The sequence below is a fragment of the Limulus polyphemus genome, unplaced genomic scaffold (assembly GCF_000517525.1).
Source record: "Limulus polyphemus unplaced genomic scaffold, Limulus_polyphemus-2.1.2 Scaffold1470, whole genome shotgun sequence".
Classification (NCBI taxonomy): Eukaryota; Metazoa; Arthropoda; class Merostomata; order Xiphosura; family Limulidae; genus Limulus; species Limulus polyphemus.
Genome location: NW_013667080.1, coordinates 242,424 through 261,301, shown reverse-complemented (window position 1 = coordinate 261,301; position 18,878 = coordinate 242,424). Strand labels below are relative to the sequence as shown.

The window sequence follows — 18,878 nt, the reverse complement described above, 5'->3', positions numbered from 1 at the left end:
GCCATTATTAACTATTGTATGTTAATTATACAAAGGAAAGTGTGAATAGTGTTAATATGAGAAATTTGGACTAAGTGAAGTTTTTCTTTAGTCTGTATTGAAAAATGTTTAACATTAATACAACTTAGGATGTCCCCAAATGTTACAATAAGTTAACAGCCTCCAACACTTGCCTGACATAAGCATTACTGTAAAATAACTACAAGAAGCAGAATTATTGCAAGTGGCCTAACAGAAGTTATTGAAACTTAAACTGTTTCTTCTGCTTGACCAATTAGGATAAAATTGTGATTATACACGTCTCTTTGGTGTTCTAATCAGAATTAGTGACATACTTATGAAAAAACAATAAATACATGAGAAGGTTTTGTTACATTACCTACAATAATTATATAATAAATAATTGGTCATTTAAACAACTAGTGAGAAGTTTCTAAAAATGACAAACAAGAAAAATTCACAGTACTTTATAATTTTTTGTTTGTCAATTTTGATTACAGTTAATCCCATTTCATAAACTTTAACATGGTGCCCAAAGAAAACTTTTTTTTATCTAACACTATTTTAAAGAGAATAAAGACTAAAAATAAATATCAAATTAGTTTTCTTTGTACAGGAGACTTTTTTCTTCAAATTTCTGAATAAGTTCAAAAGCACTTGTTAGGATTTTGTTAAGCTCACATGACAATGATGCAAAACTTTGTGGACAATATTTAGCTTTTGTAGAGATTTTTTTTTTTTTCCCTGTTAGCAGTAAAACTGAGTAAAAAAATGCATGTTAGAAGCTTCCATGTTTATGTGTAGAAGAATACCTTTTTACTAATGAAATAGGACCTTGAAGTTGATAAAATCCCATGTATTAAACAACATATATGGTACATAAGAAGAACAGAAAGATATATTAAATTACCTTCTAAATAACATCACAATTCTGAATGACATATAACTTACTTTGTCAACATGAATATGCCAATATTCATCGTGCTTAGTTTTAGCCAGTTTGTTTGACATTTGGGAGAAGAACGTTGGATGGGTAAGATAAAGTTTCTGGGGCAGGATTCCAAACTCTGTTGCAATCATATGGTGAATTTTGTCTTTCACTTTTCTGAAAGAATGTAGAAATGTTTGTCATTTTACATTATTTTAAATAAGCATATCATACATTGTTGAATTATAAATCCACAGTAACAAAATTCGAACATACGTTTTTTTTATAAACATACTTTAAAAGATTTACCAACAAAATTATGAGTCAATTTACAATTATGAGTCAATCCACATATAAAATTAAAATAAGCCTAAAATATATTAAAAACAAACTGTTACATAAGACCTTTTGTTTTTCTGACACTGACAATAAAATTGATTTCATTCTTATATTGAACAAAAACACTTATTGTTGTCAACCTCTTGTGCACTAAGAACTGTAATGTAATATATTCCAATCATGAGGATTGCTGCCACTGAGCATTTGCCTTACTTGAAACTATTATTTACCACTGCTAGAAAGTAATAATAAAAAAAATAAAAAATCCATTTTATTTTCTATTTTGCACCACTAAAAAGTATGCAATTTCATTTTATTTTCCTATTGCTTCAGTGACTATCCATACATTTTTTATAATACAAACTAGAAGTTATCTAACAACTTTGAAAAAAACTGCATGGATAATAAATGCAGATTTTTATATATACACACACATACACAATATTAACATTCAAAATTCCTGGCTCTCCATGCAAAAATACGTAAGTTGCCAAACAGTCATAAAAAAATCAAATTATTTAAAAAAAATAGATTCTATAATGAAAACAACTTCCAAGGTTGTTTGATTTGGTTCATTTGTTTATAACTGCAGATCTTACTCTTATCTAATCAGAAGTAAGAATTTGGCAAAATTTAGTAATTTAGCCTATGTTTCTAATAAACAGTATATTTTTTGTTTCCTATCCAAATTAAGCCTAATATTTCTTTAGTACTAATCAGATATTCCTATAGCATGACAATCTCTGAAAATACACAAATGGTTAAAACTGATGTTAAGGGTAAAAACAAACAACCTTCATCAGGACCCACCCTCCAATGAAGGTCATTTCATTGAAATGTTTACCACACAAGTTTTTTTCCTTAAAGCGATTTTAACCATATCTTTGTATTATCATAATATTCATTTGATAACAAAAGATGATAATGACTGGATGTGAAGTTTTATAGCTTGTAAGTTTATTTTAGTATTTTTATGAAAAAATAATTGAGTTTTCAGAGTTAATATAAGCTAGCTTTCGAAAATAAAAATCTACTTCATTCATAACTGCACTAGGTGGGTCATTATCTTGAACAACAAATTTCTTTATAAGCTGACTAAGAATTGTATACTTGTTACCAAACAGCATCAACTATGTGAAATTTTCTCACATATTTACTAATAAGTAAATTATGTTTAAATTACTAATTGCAATTCAATATTTTACCAAATGGTCAAATGTCTTTTCTGTAATTCTTCTTGCAAAAATACAGAAATAATTCTGTCTTCCACCCAAAATCTCTTACTCGAGTAGAAGCCACAACAAATAGTAATATATGGGGTGGTACAAAATTAGTTTCCCTACACTTAAATCTCATGTGTGAATACCATTTGAATTGCAGTAACGTGTTGTAACTTTGTCAGTCTGTGAGTCATACTTATTATTATTCACGTGTAATCATACATTAAATTGAAACAGATTAAAATGAAAATTAATTAGCATACTGATCTATAGCAATTAACATTTGTACTACCCTGTATTTCTACAAAAAAAATTTTATAGGTATCACAGAAATTTTCACTCTAAATGAGAAACTTGTACTAAATCTTGATGCATTATCAGTAAATTCAAACTAACTTTTAGTTGCTTCAAGAATCTTAAGAGATTTCTCGTGTGTACATTTACTTAACTTTCTACTCATCTAGATATTTATAGTCTTAATGATATTGCAAGCAAAAAATTAATATTTTTCATTAACGAAAAAACAGTAGTATAAACTTATAGTGTTTAAACAATGTATGTAAGAAAAGAGAAAGAACAATCAGCAGAATGTAAGTTATTGAAAGTTAACATTTTCCTGAAAATGTATTTCTGATAGAAACCTTCCTCTTCACACAATTAAGCTATCTTCCCTGCGTGTTTGCCTTAGAGATTTGCATGTTACTAGCCTTTAAACAACTTCAACCTAACCTCACAAGATATTTTTAAGAATTGTGCTACTGCATAATGATATTACTATGCAGCAAAAGCCCTCCACCAATAGGAGAGTGATCCACCTCCCTGCACAATAATTCCTTTTATGCCTTGCACTCGTGAATATTCATTCTTTAACAAGAGAAGGAATACTAAGGTGCATCTAAAGGGGGGGGGGGGTGTAAAGAGGTGAGTATCTATTGGAAATACATTTTCAGGTAAGGAAAGTATTAACTTCTGAAACTATGTACACCTCTTCACACAATTAAACTAGAATTCCATGGTGAAGTGGTGGAAGGGCCAGTGCAAAGATTTATCTAGATGAGTTTCCTTCAGAAAGTGCCCAAAGGAAATCTATGGAGTGTTACACCAAATGGCAGGGGCTCCACAGGCACACACTGCATCTCATGTCCTTCTTCCAGGGTATACTCATTGCCCAGGACAAAAAAAAATGAAGTGGCACACAAACCCCTTGTGTCGCAGGGAGGTGTGAAAGATAATCAACATGCCAGCATGAACAATCTCATACAGTGACCACTGGAAACTAGCACTGAAAAAATGAGTGAGGTGATGAATCTGATGGAATGAAATGTGGAACAGTCAACATTCAATGAGGATTAGACCAAATATAGAAATTAATGAAAGCCAGGAAGTGAAAAATACAAGCTAAGTAGAAATGAACAGTATGAAAAGAGTACAATTCTGTCCAGGTCCAAATAATCATAGTGGTGTGAAATAGAAATAAGGGAGGTAGAAGAAAAGGAGGGGTCTCCTTCCCAAGCAGCTGAAGTTTTCGGGATGAAGGACTGGTCAGGGTAAGAAGAATAAAAGAATGATAGAGAGGATTAGGGGAACATTCAATAGCATAAATCTCTGCATGATGGCGACAATAGGTGAGAAGTAAGAGGAAACAGGTCTTAAAAGAAAGGTGATATAAGTTACAGGTTGCCAAAGACTTGAAAGCAGCACGGGTAAGGGTGTGCAGAATAACAATGAGGTTCCAGTCAGGCATGGAAACATGCCAAGTAGGTCTATGGATAAGGATGGACTGGAACAACGTACAGAAAACTGGGGAGGAAAACTCCCTGTGGTATCGAGAAAGGCAAAATGTTATAGACAAGGTTGCCCAATAACTGGCAATGATGGAATACTGGAAGATAGAGTGTGTTGATGTGGAGAGAGGACTCATCCTGGGTCCATGTGCTAGATGTGAAATTGCCATTCAGAGATGCACCCCATGCAGAGAGGGAAGCATCAGTGAAAAGGTGCAGGTCTGGATTGGATGGAGGTAATGGAATACTGATGGTGATATTGAAGTGGTCCAACCATCAATACAATCCCTGAGTAGAGGAGAGGAAAGGTGAACCATTGAAGTTAAAGTTTCCTGGGAGAGATTCCTCTCATTGCCCAAGGACCAACAGAGGAGATGTGCTTGTGTGTAACCCAAATGGAGTAGTAGTTCCAGTGAAGCCACGGTCTTCAAACACTAAACCTCTAACACAGTACGAGTAGGATAGGTGCAAATCCTGGTGGCTAGTAGTTCCACAGCTTGCAGGTAGATAGGAGAAGGCTGAGAATAGCTGAGAAATGAGTAGAAAAGCACTCCCATGTGAATAAGATATTGACTGGGGGTATGGAAAATTTTGGAAGTGTTGAAGAACACTGCCTCCTTGAAAAGTTGTATGTAGATGGGATTGGAAGGAAGAAAAGAAACATGATGAGAGCTGAGAAGCAGAGAGAAAGAGAATGGGAGAGAAGTCTGATTAAAAAGTAGAGTAACCCCTCTGTGGAAAGAAAAGCATGTCCACAAGATGTCAAACCGTGATAGCTGGGGACCCATAGGACCTGACTTGACACAATCATCACCGGCAAGCTCATCAAGTCTGAAGCCAGGAAGAAGAGGAAAGTTGAGAATAAAAAGATGGGAAACTAGGGACTAAGTTGAAGTACATTGGTGGAGGGTAGGGTTTGGAACAGTGTGGAAACAAAGGACAAATTGAGGACTGATGAAAGGTAACCTCAACCTGTGATTTAATCAAATCAGGAATAACCCCAAAACTTCAGGGTAGAGAAAGGCAAAGATCTTGTGGAAGGGAAGAAAGAATACAAACCTGGGATAAGAGAGTATCCCTATCTCACAATTCCTAGCAACAAAGAGACTAGTGAGCAGGGAAATAGTAGAAGTGGAATGGGCCACAGTGGAGAAGTGAATGGAACAAGTATTGCTCACAACAGTCTCTGGGGTAAAGAAGTATAGTAAAAAGGATCAAGTGAAGCCAGGAGTACTGGGCACTAGAGGGCAAAACCAACACCAAATAGTCCACCTTCCCAGCACAGACAAGGGCAATCCCCAATATGGTAATCGAGAGATGGGATTCAGAATGACTAAAATTGAGGATATAAGAATCAGACAGATGGGGAAAAAAGGCTTGAGGTTGCAAGAATGTAACTGGTCAAGGAAAACGTAAACAAAATTAGTTAGGGTTAGGATTAAGAAGATAGGAACTAGAATAATATTAAGACACAGGAGAAAAAGAAAGAATGGTACATACCTGTGAAACTAAGTCATGATAATGCAAGAAAATTTATGGTTTCTCTTCAACAGGAAGAGACATTCCCAAAGCATAACCAGGAGGAGCAAACAATCAAATTCATTCTACTTATTCTACCCTCACCCTCGAAATGAAGGGAAGGAACTGGAACTGAAGGTGCTTAATATGTGAGGGAACTCACTACCCCATGCACAAAGGCTGTTAGGTCATCCCTAGTAAACATGCCTCTATAAGCCATAGTTGTTACATAACCTGTGAGAGCAAATTATTCACTCATACACGTGGTTTGGGTGTTACATGAACTAGTGAGTCCATAGTTTGTAGAAAAAAAGAAGGAAATTAAATTCATTAAACATCACAAATGTTATTAAATTGGAAAAGAAAAACACATCTGATGGAAGAAATGAAAATTCACAAGTGAAAAAGCATAGAAAGATAGGACTGTTTCTGGAAGACTTTTGCTGCATAATAACATCACTATGCAGTAGCGCAGTTCATGAGAACATCTCGTGATATTAGGTGGGAGTTGCCTAAAGGCTAGTGTCATGCAAATCTCTAAGGGATACACGCAGGTAAGATAGCTTAATTGTGTATAGATTTTGGGCAGTTCAAATGATTTATTCATTGAAATAAACTTCAGTGTTTTCTTGTTTTTAAGTAACATCAATGCCTTGACTTAAAATATTATCATAGATTAAGAAACATATCCATCACTTTGGATATAAGAATGTACAAGTAAAGAAAAACTTTTCAAAAGGGGGCATAAATGTAAGGATGGCTAAGATTAATCATACAAAAACAATGCAAACAATATATATATATATACTTGGAAGCTAGCATAAAAAGAAAGAATTTGCTGCCCAAATACTTCAAAGAGGCTGAGATAGCCACTAGGGGGGGCATTTTGAGCTTTCAATTGGTTATTCAAATTGAAAGATATGGGCAGGCCATTGTGTTTGATTTGGCAAATGTAGGGATATCTCAGCTAACAGAAAAGATAGGAGGTTCTTATCTTATATTCTAGCTTGTCAGTAGCGGTAATTTGAATTCCTAATACATAAAAAAATATAGACTGTACTTAGACATCACAAACATCTAATTTGAACCAATACTGAATTCAACATACCACGTAATACACAAAGATTGATATTTAGGATTTCTTTTGTAATATTTACTTTTAAATCAAGAAATTAACTAATATATAACATTAAAATTTGAATTATAATCTACAATTTGATACCAAACTTATTGATATACATTCACAAAATAGTAGTTTAATAAAATTTTGAATGCAATCAACAAACGCGATGACATGGCCTTTGACCTTTGACGATAGGGTTAAAGGAACACCATATTTCTGTAAGAAAGCTAACTTCAAGGGGTAATGATAACATCATTTACACTAGAATTAAATTTTTTTTTAATTACTACAAAGGCAATGCTACCACCTGCCTGATAATCAAAACAGTACACATGGAACATTTTTTATGTAATCAATGATGATGGAAACATTCTTATATTTCAACTGTACAGAACTATTCACAGAATCATCATATGAACAAGACTGAACATAAAGTCAGAAATAAGACTGTGGTAGGCTAAGGTTTTCTCCATTTGAAGAGCTTATTATTTTGAACCTTTGATATAGACATTTTGTATGTCCGTTAGCTTTTCAAATTTTAAATTTTATACACGAAACAGTAGGAAAAACAGCCTTTTAGATAACACTTCTTTACTCAAAAAATCACAGCTGTGGATTTAGCATTATAATAATAAAATAGTCACCTTTTGCTCTTTTTTTTGTTAAGTACATGCAAATGTAATTATTTAAATCATTAACATTTAACTGCTAGATAAGATATAAATCCAAAACTCCACACTCGCCAATTTTTCTCTTTTAAATTTATCAATGTAATTCTTTCTTCATTATACATTTTCTTAAAATCAATTTAGCTAATGTATAGCCTGATATAAAACATAGGGGGAGGGGGGCACATAACATAAATTATAGTAAATATGTATATTTATGGAATATACACAGTTTGCCAATAAGTAAAGAGATACTAATTCTAGATGGAATGTCATTGTATTTGACTACCCTGCATGAGACTTCATGAATATATGGTTAATTTCCAGGATTCTTTTGTTTGTGGCATTTACTATTTTGTGGGCTTTACCATGCTATGCCTGTATTTATATGGCAGGATTATTTGCATATAGCCATCATGGAATGGATTGATTTGTATTTACTTAATGATAGGCCGTATGTACTTCAACAGTGATACATTATTCAGGAGTTAAAATATTGTGTTTTACTTATGAACTGATATGTTTTACAAAAATAAATGTATTGCAACAGCACATGGTACCACACAGTCCAAAAAACTAATCATTAAAAAGTTAATTTTTGCAAGGTAATAACAATTTATGCAGCCTTTATAAGAATATCTTTAGGGAAATGAAAACTTAATTGCTTAAAAAAAGTAAATATTTTAGCATAATCTAATGAATGGATATTATAGAAATATCTGAACACTATTTTGAAATATATTTTGATATAAATACCTTGCATGTATTGTGTAGACATAGTTTTATACATGAAATCATATGTATATATATACACTGCATAAATAAAAAGTTATGCATGAAATTTCATAATTCACTAACTTGTAAATTTCAAAATCATGCTGTGTAAACAATGTTCTCTTTCCTTCTTTCTTCATTAACCTAGTAAAATACAATTTACAGATTAACATACAATATATAAAACTGTTCTCAAAACAGTGCTGTGTGTGTTTAAAATACCACCATAAAAATGTAAATACAATATACAAAACTTTCAAACAAAACTGCATCTTAACTCTTTTCTACTGATAGTAGCACTGTTGTTATCACATTATACTGTTAATACCTTAATTGTTGTACATTGGTATTTTAGAAACAAAAATAAAAAAAAAAGCTCAATATAAAAATAACTAGTTAGCTGACACTGACGATATCTAACTTCAGGAATCCATGATAGAAACATTAAGCCATATATACATATAGATTTTATCTCAAGTAAAGCAGCACCAAGCTGTATTAAAGCCTAATTTATCAGTTGGTTCTAGCCATGATATGCACAGGAATCTAAATGACTTTCATGATTTTTTGTCTACCTCTCATGTAATATTTTATATTCAACAGCTTCAAAAAGAAGTTGTGAATAAGAATAATGCATACCCTGACAAATTGGAAAATAAAACACATACAGTTATATCTTTTCAAAATAATGAAAGTTAAGTCTAGTTTTGCAAATTTGACAATGTTAAGTTTCTTGAAAAAGTAAAAAAATAACTCACACTACTACAATTATTTTTTTATTTATCATAGTCATTTGATGTGTCAAACTATCTACAAATTGCTTATTTTTATAGCAGATATTTGTTTCGACTTTTTTTTTTTCTCTCACTGCTTAACAGTGATGGAAACAGCTTCCTTGCTTTGAGAATTTTTATATTAATTTAAAATCAGCTCTTATAATAATAATTGAACAGAATCATCAAAATGATATCAATATGACACAATTATAAGTAACCCATTTAAATATTGTATAATTTTAATACTACATAAAAAAATTAATTATTTGCAACTCTTAAATGCTAATAGCTACAAATAATTTTCAGATGAAAAAGAAAAGTATAAACAATGTTAGTGTACTTTAAATCTTTTTATAAACATTGAAAAGACAGATATGACATTAAAAAACAGGTCACGACTGTCTCTGTTAAATTTCTAACCCCAATTTACTTAATTCAAATGGAAATATTAACCAAAAGTATAAGATGACAATGCTATAAAACTACTTTCTACAGTAAGCACATTCATACTTGTAAATGTTGACAAAGTTGTCCCCGTGAGATAGAGCACCCGAATGAAGATCAAATATAGAAGCACCTCCAGAAGAGCCTCCATGTGCTAAACCTTTCTTTGCTATGCTGAAATATAAAGTTAACTGGGTTATTTTGAAACTATGAACTGCTCTAACAAATACAAACAGCCTTCTTTTAGTACATCTATATTCTTTTTTTACTGTCTATACTTAACTGTATGGTCACCATCTTTCAAAACATTTCACCGTATTGTAATAACATAAGCATGATCAACCAGATTTCACATTTACATGGTTACTCTGTTTTAATACACAGTTTATGGTATACAGTAATTGTAAAATATTTATGTTCCATTTTCATGTCTACTGTCATTCTTGCATATTTTACTCCTAACTTTAAAATGCATAGCAGAAACTTGAATGTTTCCCAGTACAGTACTACTTTGCAGCATTACAGGGCTTTTAAGCATAGCTTCTAACACAGTTCTAGAAATCATGCATAAAGCAGAGTCACAAGGTCTCTATGCGACATCATATTGATTGATAAAAACCAGATAAAATAGCAACTGAAGTGTTTTTCATCAAAAATTATGTTAAGTTACCAACTTATATGTTATATACAATTTATAAACTCTAAAACACACAACAAATTAAAAAGAAGCACACAAAACCTTAACACGTATATTGCTAAAGTTAAGAATTTTGCTGATCTTTCACTAAGATGTAAATGTAATTCAGTCTTTACATAATATACGGCATACTTATTTCCCAACATCTATTTTAATCAAGTGTATTTTATTTGGCATAATCATTAAATTCAATTTTTCACTATATCTTATGACACAAGACTACTTTATAAAATTAGTTAGGGACTTTGGATACTCTTAAAACAACAATGATTAATTTTATGTTATTTGCATTTGGCTTTTTTTTTTGCACATATTTAGTGTCACTTATAAAAAAAAACTTGGGTAAAATGGTGAAACAAGTGTTATGTTATGAAAAAACAGAAGACAAAAGATCAGTTTGAAGATTCACTGTCTCAGGAAATGAACAAGACTAAACTAATATTTATATCATCAAGCAGGTTGTCTACGTTCTTGTGGATGCCTGTATAATAATTTTAGCTGCCTCATGATTGTTAGTTCACTGATTATTTATTTCTAAACTGTTCACAAGTTTTAGGCTGGAAACTCTACTTATTAATGTTTGAAAAAAAACAAATAATTGTTATGATATTAATTAAATAATAACAGGTACTTAAAACAGAGATATATATGCCAATAAAAAAAGGAACAGATTACAAACAAATGTAATGCTTTCATGTCTGTGCCTAAGGTCCTGAGTACAGTGTACACACCTATCTGACAATTCAATGCAATCTAACCATTATAAGTTTAAATTGTTCATGAACATATGGTTAATTCTCAGGATCCTTTTGTTTGTGGCATTTATTATTCTCTGGGCTTTACCATGCTATGCCTGTATTTCTTTGGCAGGGTTATTTACATTTGGCATTGTGGAAGTTGTTGATTTGTATTCTTGAGAGTGTTTATGTTATGGAGCTAATCACGACTGGTTGTGATTATCTATTAGTTTCATTAAAATATTTTTACTGCATGTAATATTATGATCATTATTTAACTTTCTTTGATTTATAGTATGCAGTATGTTAGCATATTTCATTTTAGAGTATTTTAGTTATAATTACTGTGTTCGCTTAATTGTTACAAAGTTATCAACAATAACTTACTAGTTTTTATAACTACATGCACTTACCTCAGAAGTTGGGCTGCTTCTTGGGGTGCAACCAACCAATCAGTAACCAGGCGTCCACATCGTTGAGGTACACAACCTAGAAATGAGTGTTTCATTAATTAGCACAGTTTGTGGTTACCTGTTATTTTTGTTAAAGTATTTTGTCTGTTAGCTACAAAAAAGTACATAAAATTATCCATATATTATAATTAATAGATGATAAACTATTACTTAATTTGGATGATTTTAAAGTAAAAACCATTTTGGTTTTTAGGTTTTCCCACCTAAACAATACATTATGCAGCACACGGGCTAAAGACCCAGGTCAGAGACCCTGCAAGTTCACAGCCAGAGTTGATTCAGAACTACTGACCAGAGAGAGATGGAAACACTCAACAGCACCTGCCAACTTAAAAAAAAGGGAATAGTTCACTTTTCCATTTTATAATAGATTTTTTTGTTTCAGCAGAGGAAAAAAAATATAACATAAAATTACAAACATTAGGATGTCAAAATGGCAGGAAGTTTTGGTTCAAGATAACAAACAATTTATTTTTGATCATAATAAATGTTAATTCAAACAAACACGACTGAATTTCAAATTTGACAACAGCCATGAATTAAAAACATCCAAATTTGATATACTGATATTAGACTATATTACAATGTGTATAGAATCCATTGAGTTAATATTTTGAACAGCACTTCACACAATGCTAACAAATAGAAATATGGTTATGCTACTAATTTTTTGGGAAGCTGATGAAAAAAAAGTTGTAAATTCCCTCTACAGAAACAAGTATTAATCTTCACTACAATGCTGATAAAATTATATTTAAATAACTACAAGAGAAGAAAAACACTGGTATCCAAATATGCCAATCAACTAATAATAAAATTACAAACTCCATATGCCAGTAATAAATGGTATAAGCCACTATCCATTCTTTGAATTTTTCTGTAAGCCATGGATGTCCATTATAAAAATATACTTGGTTTGTTGGATGTGTTGTTCTAACTGCAATAAAATTATTTAAACCAAATATGAACATTTTGGGCATAATTCACTACCAGTAAAACTTGTGAGTTTATAACTCCAGGAAATACCTGCATTTCACAGTTTTGTCTTTTGTTTGAATATCTGAAATAATATTAATAAAAATCATAATAAAAATTATAATTTATGAGTAGTTGAAACTAATGGATATCCATAACAAAAACATGGTTATAGAAATAATTAAATATTAATATTTATATAATATTTTAGTTGCACATACTAAATTTGTTTAAAAGGACTATTTTCAGCAAATACTTTAAGAATTCATTAATATCCCCCCCTTTTTTTTACCAATCTTTTTTTCTGCATTCCGTGTTATTTTTCACTCTGTCTTCTTCTAAATCTCTTTCAACCAAGCTGGTACTGGAACCAAAGTCTAGTGTCATTATTAGTTTCTAACAAGCTATTTTCATATTGGCTGGACCTATGAAAGTTTTCTCACAGGAAACCAACATACACACATTTTATGGTAATTTGCTGAAGAAATATATAATTAATTATTCATATTGTAGGAAGCTTTATTAAACATGCATTACTGCAGAAAATTTTGATTGCTCAACAAATATTAACATAACGTAATATCTATACATTTAGCTTTCAATTAATTAACATCACTGGATGTTACACTGTACATATATATATTTTTTAATTACCATTTTACATTCCTACCTTTAAACCTTGTTAATTCATTCTCATAATCTTTGGAGCAGGGAATCTCCTGTTTCCTCCCTTGTACAGTTTCTGACTGCTTAGCAAACACCTGTTCAGAATCTTTTTTTTGTGTAATATAAATTATCATCATTACTCCCACACATAAGACAACTCTTCCAAAAACACGACGCCATGTTAGCAAACTTCTTTCTGGAGATCTGCTTTTTCTACAGTAGCAAATAATAACAATTAAAAGTAAAAATCCAGATGTATACAAATGATACGAGCTTCCATCAATATCATACACTCATGCTTACAATAAAAGAGCAAAAATTATGGCTTAAATGTTTTTAACTGGCAAATATCCTTTTATCTCCCTAGTAAAACAAGTAAAGCATATGAAAACAAACAACTAAATAATAATCACTCACATAATAATTAACATACAGGACTACCATAAATTATCAGGTATAACACTAATAATCCAATAAAACATTACAACGCAAAATACCTAATTTTTTTATTAAGTCTTAAGGTTTGTAAAGCAATGTTTCTCTAATGCATTTTTTTCTTTTCACATCTTGCCTATCATGCAAAGTAATTTTCATCTTAACATTAAAAATACTTTTATGTGTCTGAAATTTTTGAAATTTCACATGCAAAATCTTTATAATGTCCAAATAGTTATCAAACATTTCTTATGAAAAAACATTATTTTCACTAAATAATCTCTGTACGGGTTTGGTAAATTTGACCGATCTCGCAACCACCATAAAAATTAGGAAATAAACATAAATTATGCATGTTTCATTCTAGAATGAACACAAATTATAACATGAAAACATAAATGTTTAAATAAAATAGCTCAAATCTCACAACATTATACATTTATATATATATTTATTATTTTTATTATATTGACCTTTTACCTGTGCCTGGCTAACAATACAGAAGTTACAACGATGCAGATCATATGCACTCATGTTACCATATCAAATAACATATAGGTGACCTTTGGTCTGTACAAAGTAACTTGTCTTGGCTGTGTTTTGGTTGACTAGTATTTTGTAAAATACAGTCACATTTCAATTATTATACATTATATATGTATATAGATTATTGCTGTTTTGAAATAAGTTCTTAAAGTTATCTTTCCTAAAACAAAGAACAGTAAATAAAGAAGTAAAGCAAACAATTATCTCTTCTAGTTATGACCTTTGTACTCAGTTGCTGCTGGATGTAGGTTGCTAAGCCTTTAAAAATTTTGCATGTGGAGGACATGAAACAAAATATTTTTTTTAGGTTTTATATATATACTTTTGAATAACCAGAAAATCATAAATTACTACATCAATACCATAGAATTCCACTATAATTTATCAAGCTTAGTAACTAAGCTGTATTTGGATGTAAAAAAATATGAATTTCAAGCAGACTAAAGACACAACTTACCTCATTGAAATCTTGATTTAAAAGAAAGAAATGACACTAGGTACGTTAGAAAGGTTTAGAAAACCACTAGGGGACATTCTGAGCTATAAATTGGTTATTCATGCCATATATAGAAGTAAGTGTCCATAAGAGAGCATTTCCAAAAATGGAAGGAGGCGAGCAGGGTGCCACTATGTTTGATTTCTTACGTGAGCAAATAGAAAAGATAAGACCTTCTTATTTTATATCCTAGCTTGTCAATATCTGTAATTTGAGTTTCTAATTCGCATGAAACTACAGACTTAGTATTTTGACTTTAGTAGTTCTTTAAAATTTTGAATGCGAGTCAACAAACGAAATGACATAGCCTGTCACCTGTGACCCATATAAAAAAAAGATTAAAAGATATACACAAAGAATACTACTACTACTACCAGAACTTTAGAACACACACCATAATTACTAGATATGCCACATATATTCAATTGCTATGTAGTAATTTCTAGTTTTGGGAAGTTATAAAGTTTCTCCTCCTAATTTAAAATTGCTCACACATTACTTACAACACTATGCACAACTTTAATACTTTACGCTGTAGGTCCTTCAATTACATGTATGAATTTACAATTCCCTCTTTTCCAAATGTAGATTCATACATAACATCCAAGAAAATAAAACATATATTAACACAGGCCTGCAAATTTAAACTTCATAACAGTTGTTTTGGTTTTAATAATGGATTTTCCATAATTTAGCTACACAAATTTTGAAAATAATATATATATATTTTTCTATAAAGTCAGAATTTTTACAAATCGGGAAGAAAAACAACTTGTCACTTAGATCAAGTTATTACTTTGTTTACCACAATGAACATTTTTTATTATTATGTTTGTTAACAAAAATACAAACAGAGGAAAAGAGAAGAACATTGATGTCAAATAAATATGTATTCTCATTCATCCTGATTTTTTTTGTGTGAAATCTACATCTTTTAGACTCAAAACTACATGTTGTGATCTTTCTTTTATGTATTGCATTATGCTGTTTAGTGGAAAATCTGTACATGATAGATAAAAATGAATATCATTTTTGGATTCAGCATACAGGAATTACTGTATAACATATAAAACTTTCAAGGCAATAAAACCATTGCAGGCCTGTGTAATTTGAAAAGACCTGAATATGAAGTGAAAAAACTAAAAATATTATTTTATTAAAAAATCTGTATATATTAAACATGCATAAAATGTTCTACAACTTACTTAACAATAACTGAAAATATGGTTTGCTGATGGTATCTGCTATGTTACAGTAAAATATATATAATATAGCATAAAACTTATTTTTTAAACACAGAAGAAATAAACACTTAACTTCTCTGCATTTCTCTTTTTTTTAAATACTTTTTTGTAATATTAAAAGGCAGCGTGATATTGTATCTATATTTGTGTGATGAAACAACTTTTCAAAAATATTTTCAGCTTTCAACTTTTTTATAGAAATAACAGTTTTTCAAACATGATTTTCTTGATAAAGTTTTAATATCTTTGGAAGAATACACCTCAGTGAACCATGTGTATCATGATATTTACAGCATTTGATAAGATTACTCACAAGAAATTGTTTATTAAGTGAAAACATAGTAGCATAAGTAAGTCTTTAAGAACATATAAAATAATTTTTTATAATTCATCAATTTTTATAGTGTAAGTGTCACTAGCAGAGCTCCCTCAAGAACTGGTTTTGAAAGTACTCAAGTATTTAAACTCAATAACGTATTCAAGTTTGGAATGAAATGCTATTGGGAGCTACGATGAAAATAGACCACGTTAAAAAGTGCTAAAACTTATAAATTATAAATTAAATATATGTAATTGTTTATATATATATAAAATTCTCCAACAAAAATGTTCATTATCTGAAAATAAACATATCACATATTAATACCTCTAACAAAGAAAAACATTTGCCTAATAATCAGTCTGGATATGGGCTTTCACATTTTACACTTATTTCCTCTACTTTTAGAATTACATCTCAAAGAAACCTATCACTGAACAATTTATACAAGTTCCTGTTGCTTTTAACACTATAAAAATGGATGGAGTGGGTCAAATTGTGCATGTCACAACCTTTTACTGTGATTTCTCATTTTTAGATTTTCTCTCTTCCATTAAATGCACACAAATATGCATGATGTAATTTGATCCATTTGATTAGTCTATTATTCTATCTGGTGACTTACTGCTTGTCACAATAGCTAAACACAATTCAAAGAACAATAAAATTAAATGAAAGCAGTTGTAAACATTTAACAGGCCTACAGCTCTTAAAATAAAAATTGTAATTGTCTATTATTCTGCAGACATTTAAAAAAAAAAGCATTCTTCATTTATTTAATCTTTTCAACTTTTGCTACATATGATTTCACTATAGTTAGTGTTAGGGTTCAGAAAAAAAGAAACAAAGTATCAAGTTTTATAAAAAAAATTAATATTCATTTGGGGGATTTTAAAGGGTTACGCAAATGAAATATGAAAACTGTAGGGTGGAAAGAAGTATTTTGTATTTTTAGCATGAAAATCATACTTCTCTCAGAATCACTCAGTAAAGGTTTTACAAATTCAAAGATAAATCTTTAGTAAAAATTCTCCATAAAAAATATGATTTTTCGTGTACAACAGGACTTGTAATGTTTACTAAAAGCTTGCTAAATTTTGTAAAGATACATTTAGTATATTAAGAGTTATAGTTTGTATAGTTTAAGGTTCTTTTATGATTACAAGGTTAGTCAAAATGATTGAGACAATTATCCATAGGGCTAAATACCTGAATCAGGTCATGTCTAGTTCAATGCATCAGAGAAAGAAAAATTCAAATCTATGAGTGTCACTTTGTAGCTTTAATTTTTCAAATCATGAATCATTTTAATACTGTACCTTTACCTAAATTTTTAAAAGCAAATATTATATTTTCTATAATGAGGGAACCAAATCTGAATTTTCTTCAAATGATCAGGGGTTTTATCAAAATTTTATACAATGCAATGGATCTTCCCCACTTTGGAACTCAAATTTCCTGTAAACAGATCCTAAAACCCTTTCTGTATTTTTCACAATGATGACACAATTATCCAAAGGATTGAGGATTTTATTGCTTATCACATCCAGGATCTTCTCACTCTCTGTGACACTAATATTTCTCCAACACAAAAAGTAAAGTATTTAAAACATTTCAATACCTTAAATTCATCTCATCAAATAAGTACTGCTGACTTATCATGATCAACATGACATACAAGTTTAAAAATGCACAAAGTTTTATAACTATGCAGCAACCTTTTCACTAAACTCCTGATTACATTTTCCAATAATACCTCTTTTGTTTGTACTTTCTACCTCTTTTGACTTGTTTAATCCTCATCAATTAATGATTAAATTAACTGGATTTGATATTGATAACCATCACGTCCGACAATTTTCTCATTTCTGATAATATCTGAACTAATAATTCCAGCACTTGTAACCTACGGGTACATCAGTAATTGGAAAAATGAAAATTTCATTAACACTGTATTAATATTATACTTATAAGTTATTGATATAACTAATATTAAGTTATAATTTATGGCTGCCATTGGCAATGAATGCTTATTATTGGTACTTACCCTTCAGAAGAATTGTCTGACCCACCGTTGTCTGTTTCTTCTGATCGGCCTATATTACTGTATACCTTTCTTTTTTTAGTTGGCATTTTAGCTCTTACTTTATTCAATCAAGCATTACAATACATCACATGTATTATCGTATCCTCACACTCTTTCTATGCTATGCTTAGCTATAAAATAAAAGGTGTCGCTTTACAACTGACGGAAAAAGTTAATTCAATTTAAAAGATTACTTTATGTAATTTTTTTGTTTGATTTAGAGCAAAGCTACATAATAGGCTAATTGATAATAGTCAGAAAAAACTACCTTTACATCCAGTTAATCAAAAGAGAGCTTTTATTTAAGCCATAATAGGCTATCTGTGTTCTGTCTACTCCAGGGAATCGAACATTGGGTTTTAGCATTTAGAGTGGTTTTATGTCATATAAAATCAGCAGCTGTAACTTAATCTAGCTTTTGAAATCATATAAGCGTATTCCATATGATCTTAGTATATATTTGATTAAATCCTAAACTCTAACTTTAACGTAGCCCCACGCATCCATATACTAATTTAATAAAACTTAACATAACAGTGCATACCATATTATTAGGCAAACAGACCACAAATATTACGGTTTGAACGCCGAAAGCTGGCAAAGCATTAAAAACCACATTCTTCTCAAGTT

General features: G+C 30.5%; 1 protein-coding gene across 1 annotated transcript in view; it reads right to left on the bottom strand.

The window, feature by feature from the left end:
• LOC106463724 (2-oxoglutarate and iron-dependent oxygenase domain-containing protein 3-like) overlaps positions 1–18,379 on the bottom strand; it is a 27,840-nt gene extending 9,461 nt beyond the window's left edge. The window contains exons 1-6 of the mRNA XM_013923787.2: positions 18,210–18,379; positions 13,127–13,335; positions 11,422–11,497; positions 9,641–9,748; positions 8,439–8,498; positions 952–1,105 (exon numbers count right to left, since the gene is read on the bottom strand). Coding sequence (XP_013779241.1) covers positions 952–1,105; positions 8,439–8,498; positions 9,641–9,748; positions 11,422–11,497; positions 13,127–13,335; positions 18,210–18,295 — 693 coding nt within the window. The 5' untranslated portion in view covers positions 18,296–18,379. The remainder of the gene's footprint in view (positions 1–951; positions 1,106–8,438; positions 8,499–9,640; positions 9,749–11,421; positions 11,498–13,126; positions 13,336–18,209) is intronic.
• Positions 18,380–18,878: the final 499 nt, after the last annotated feature.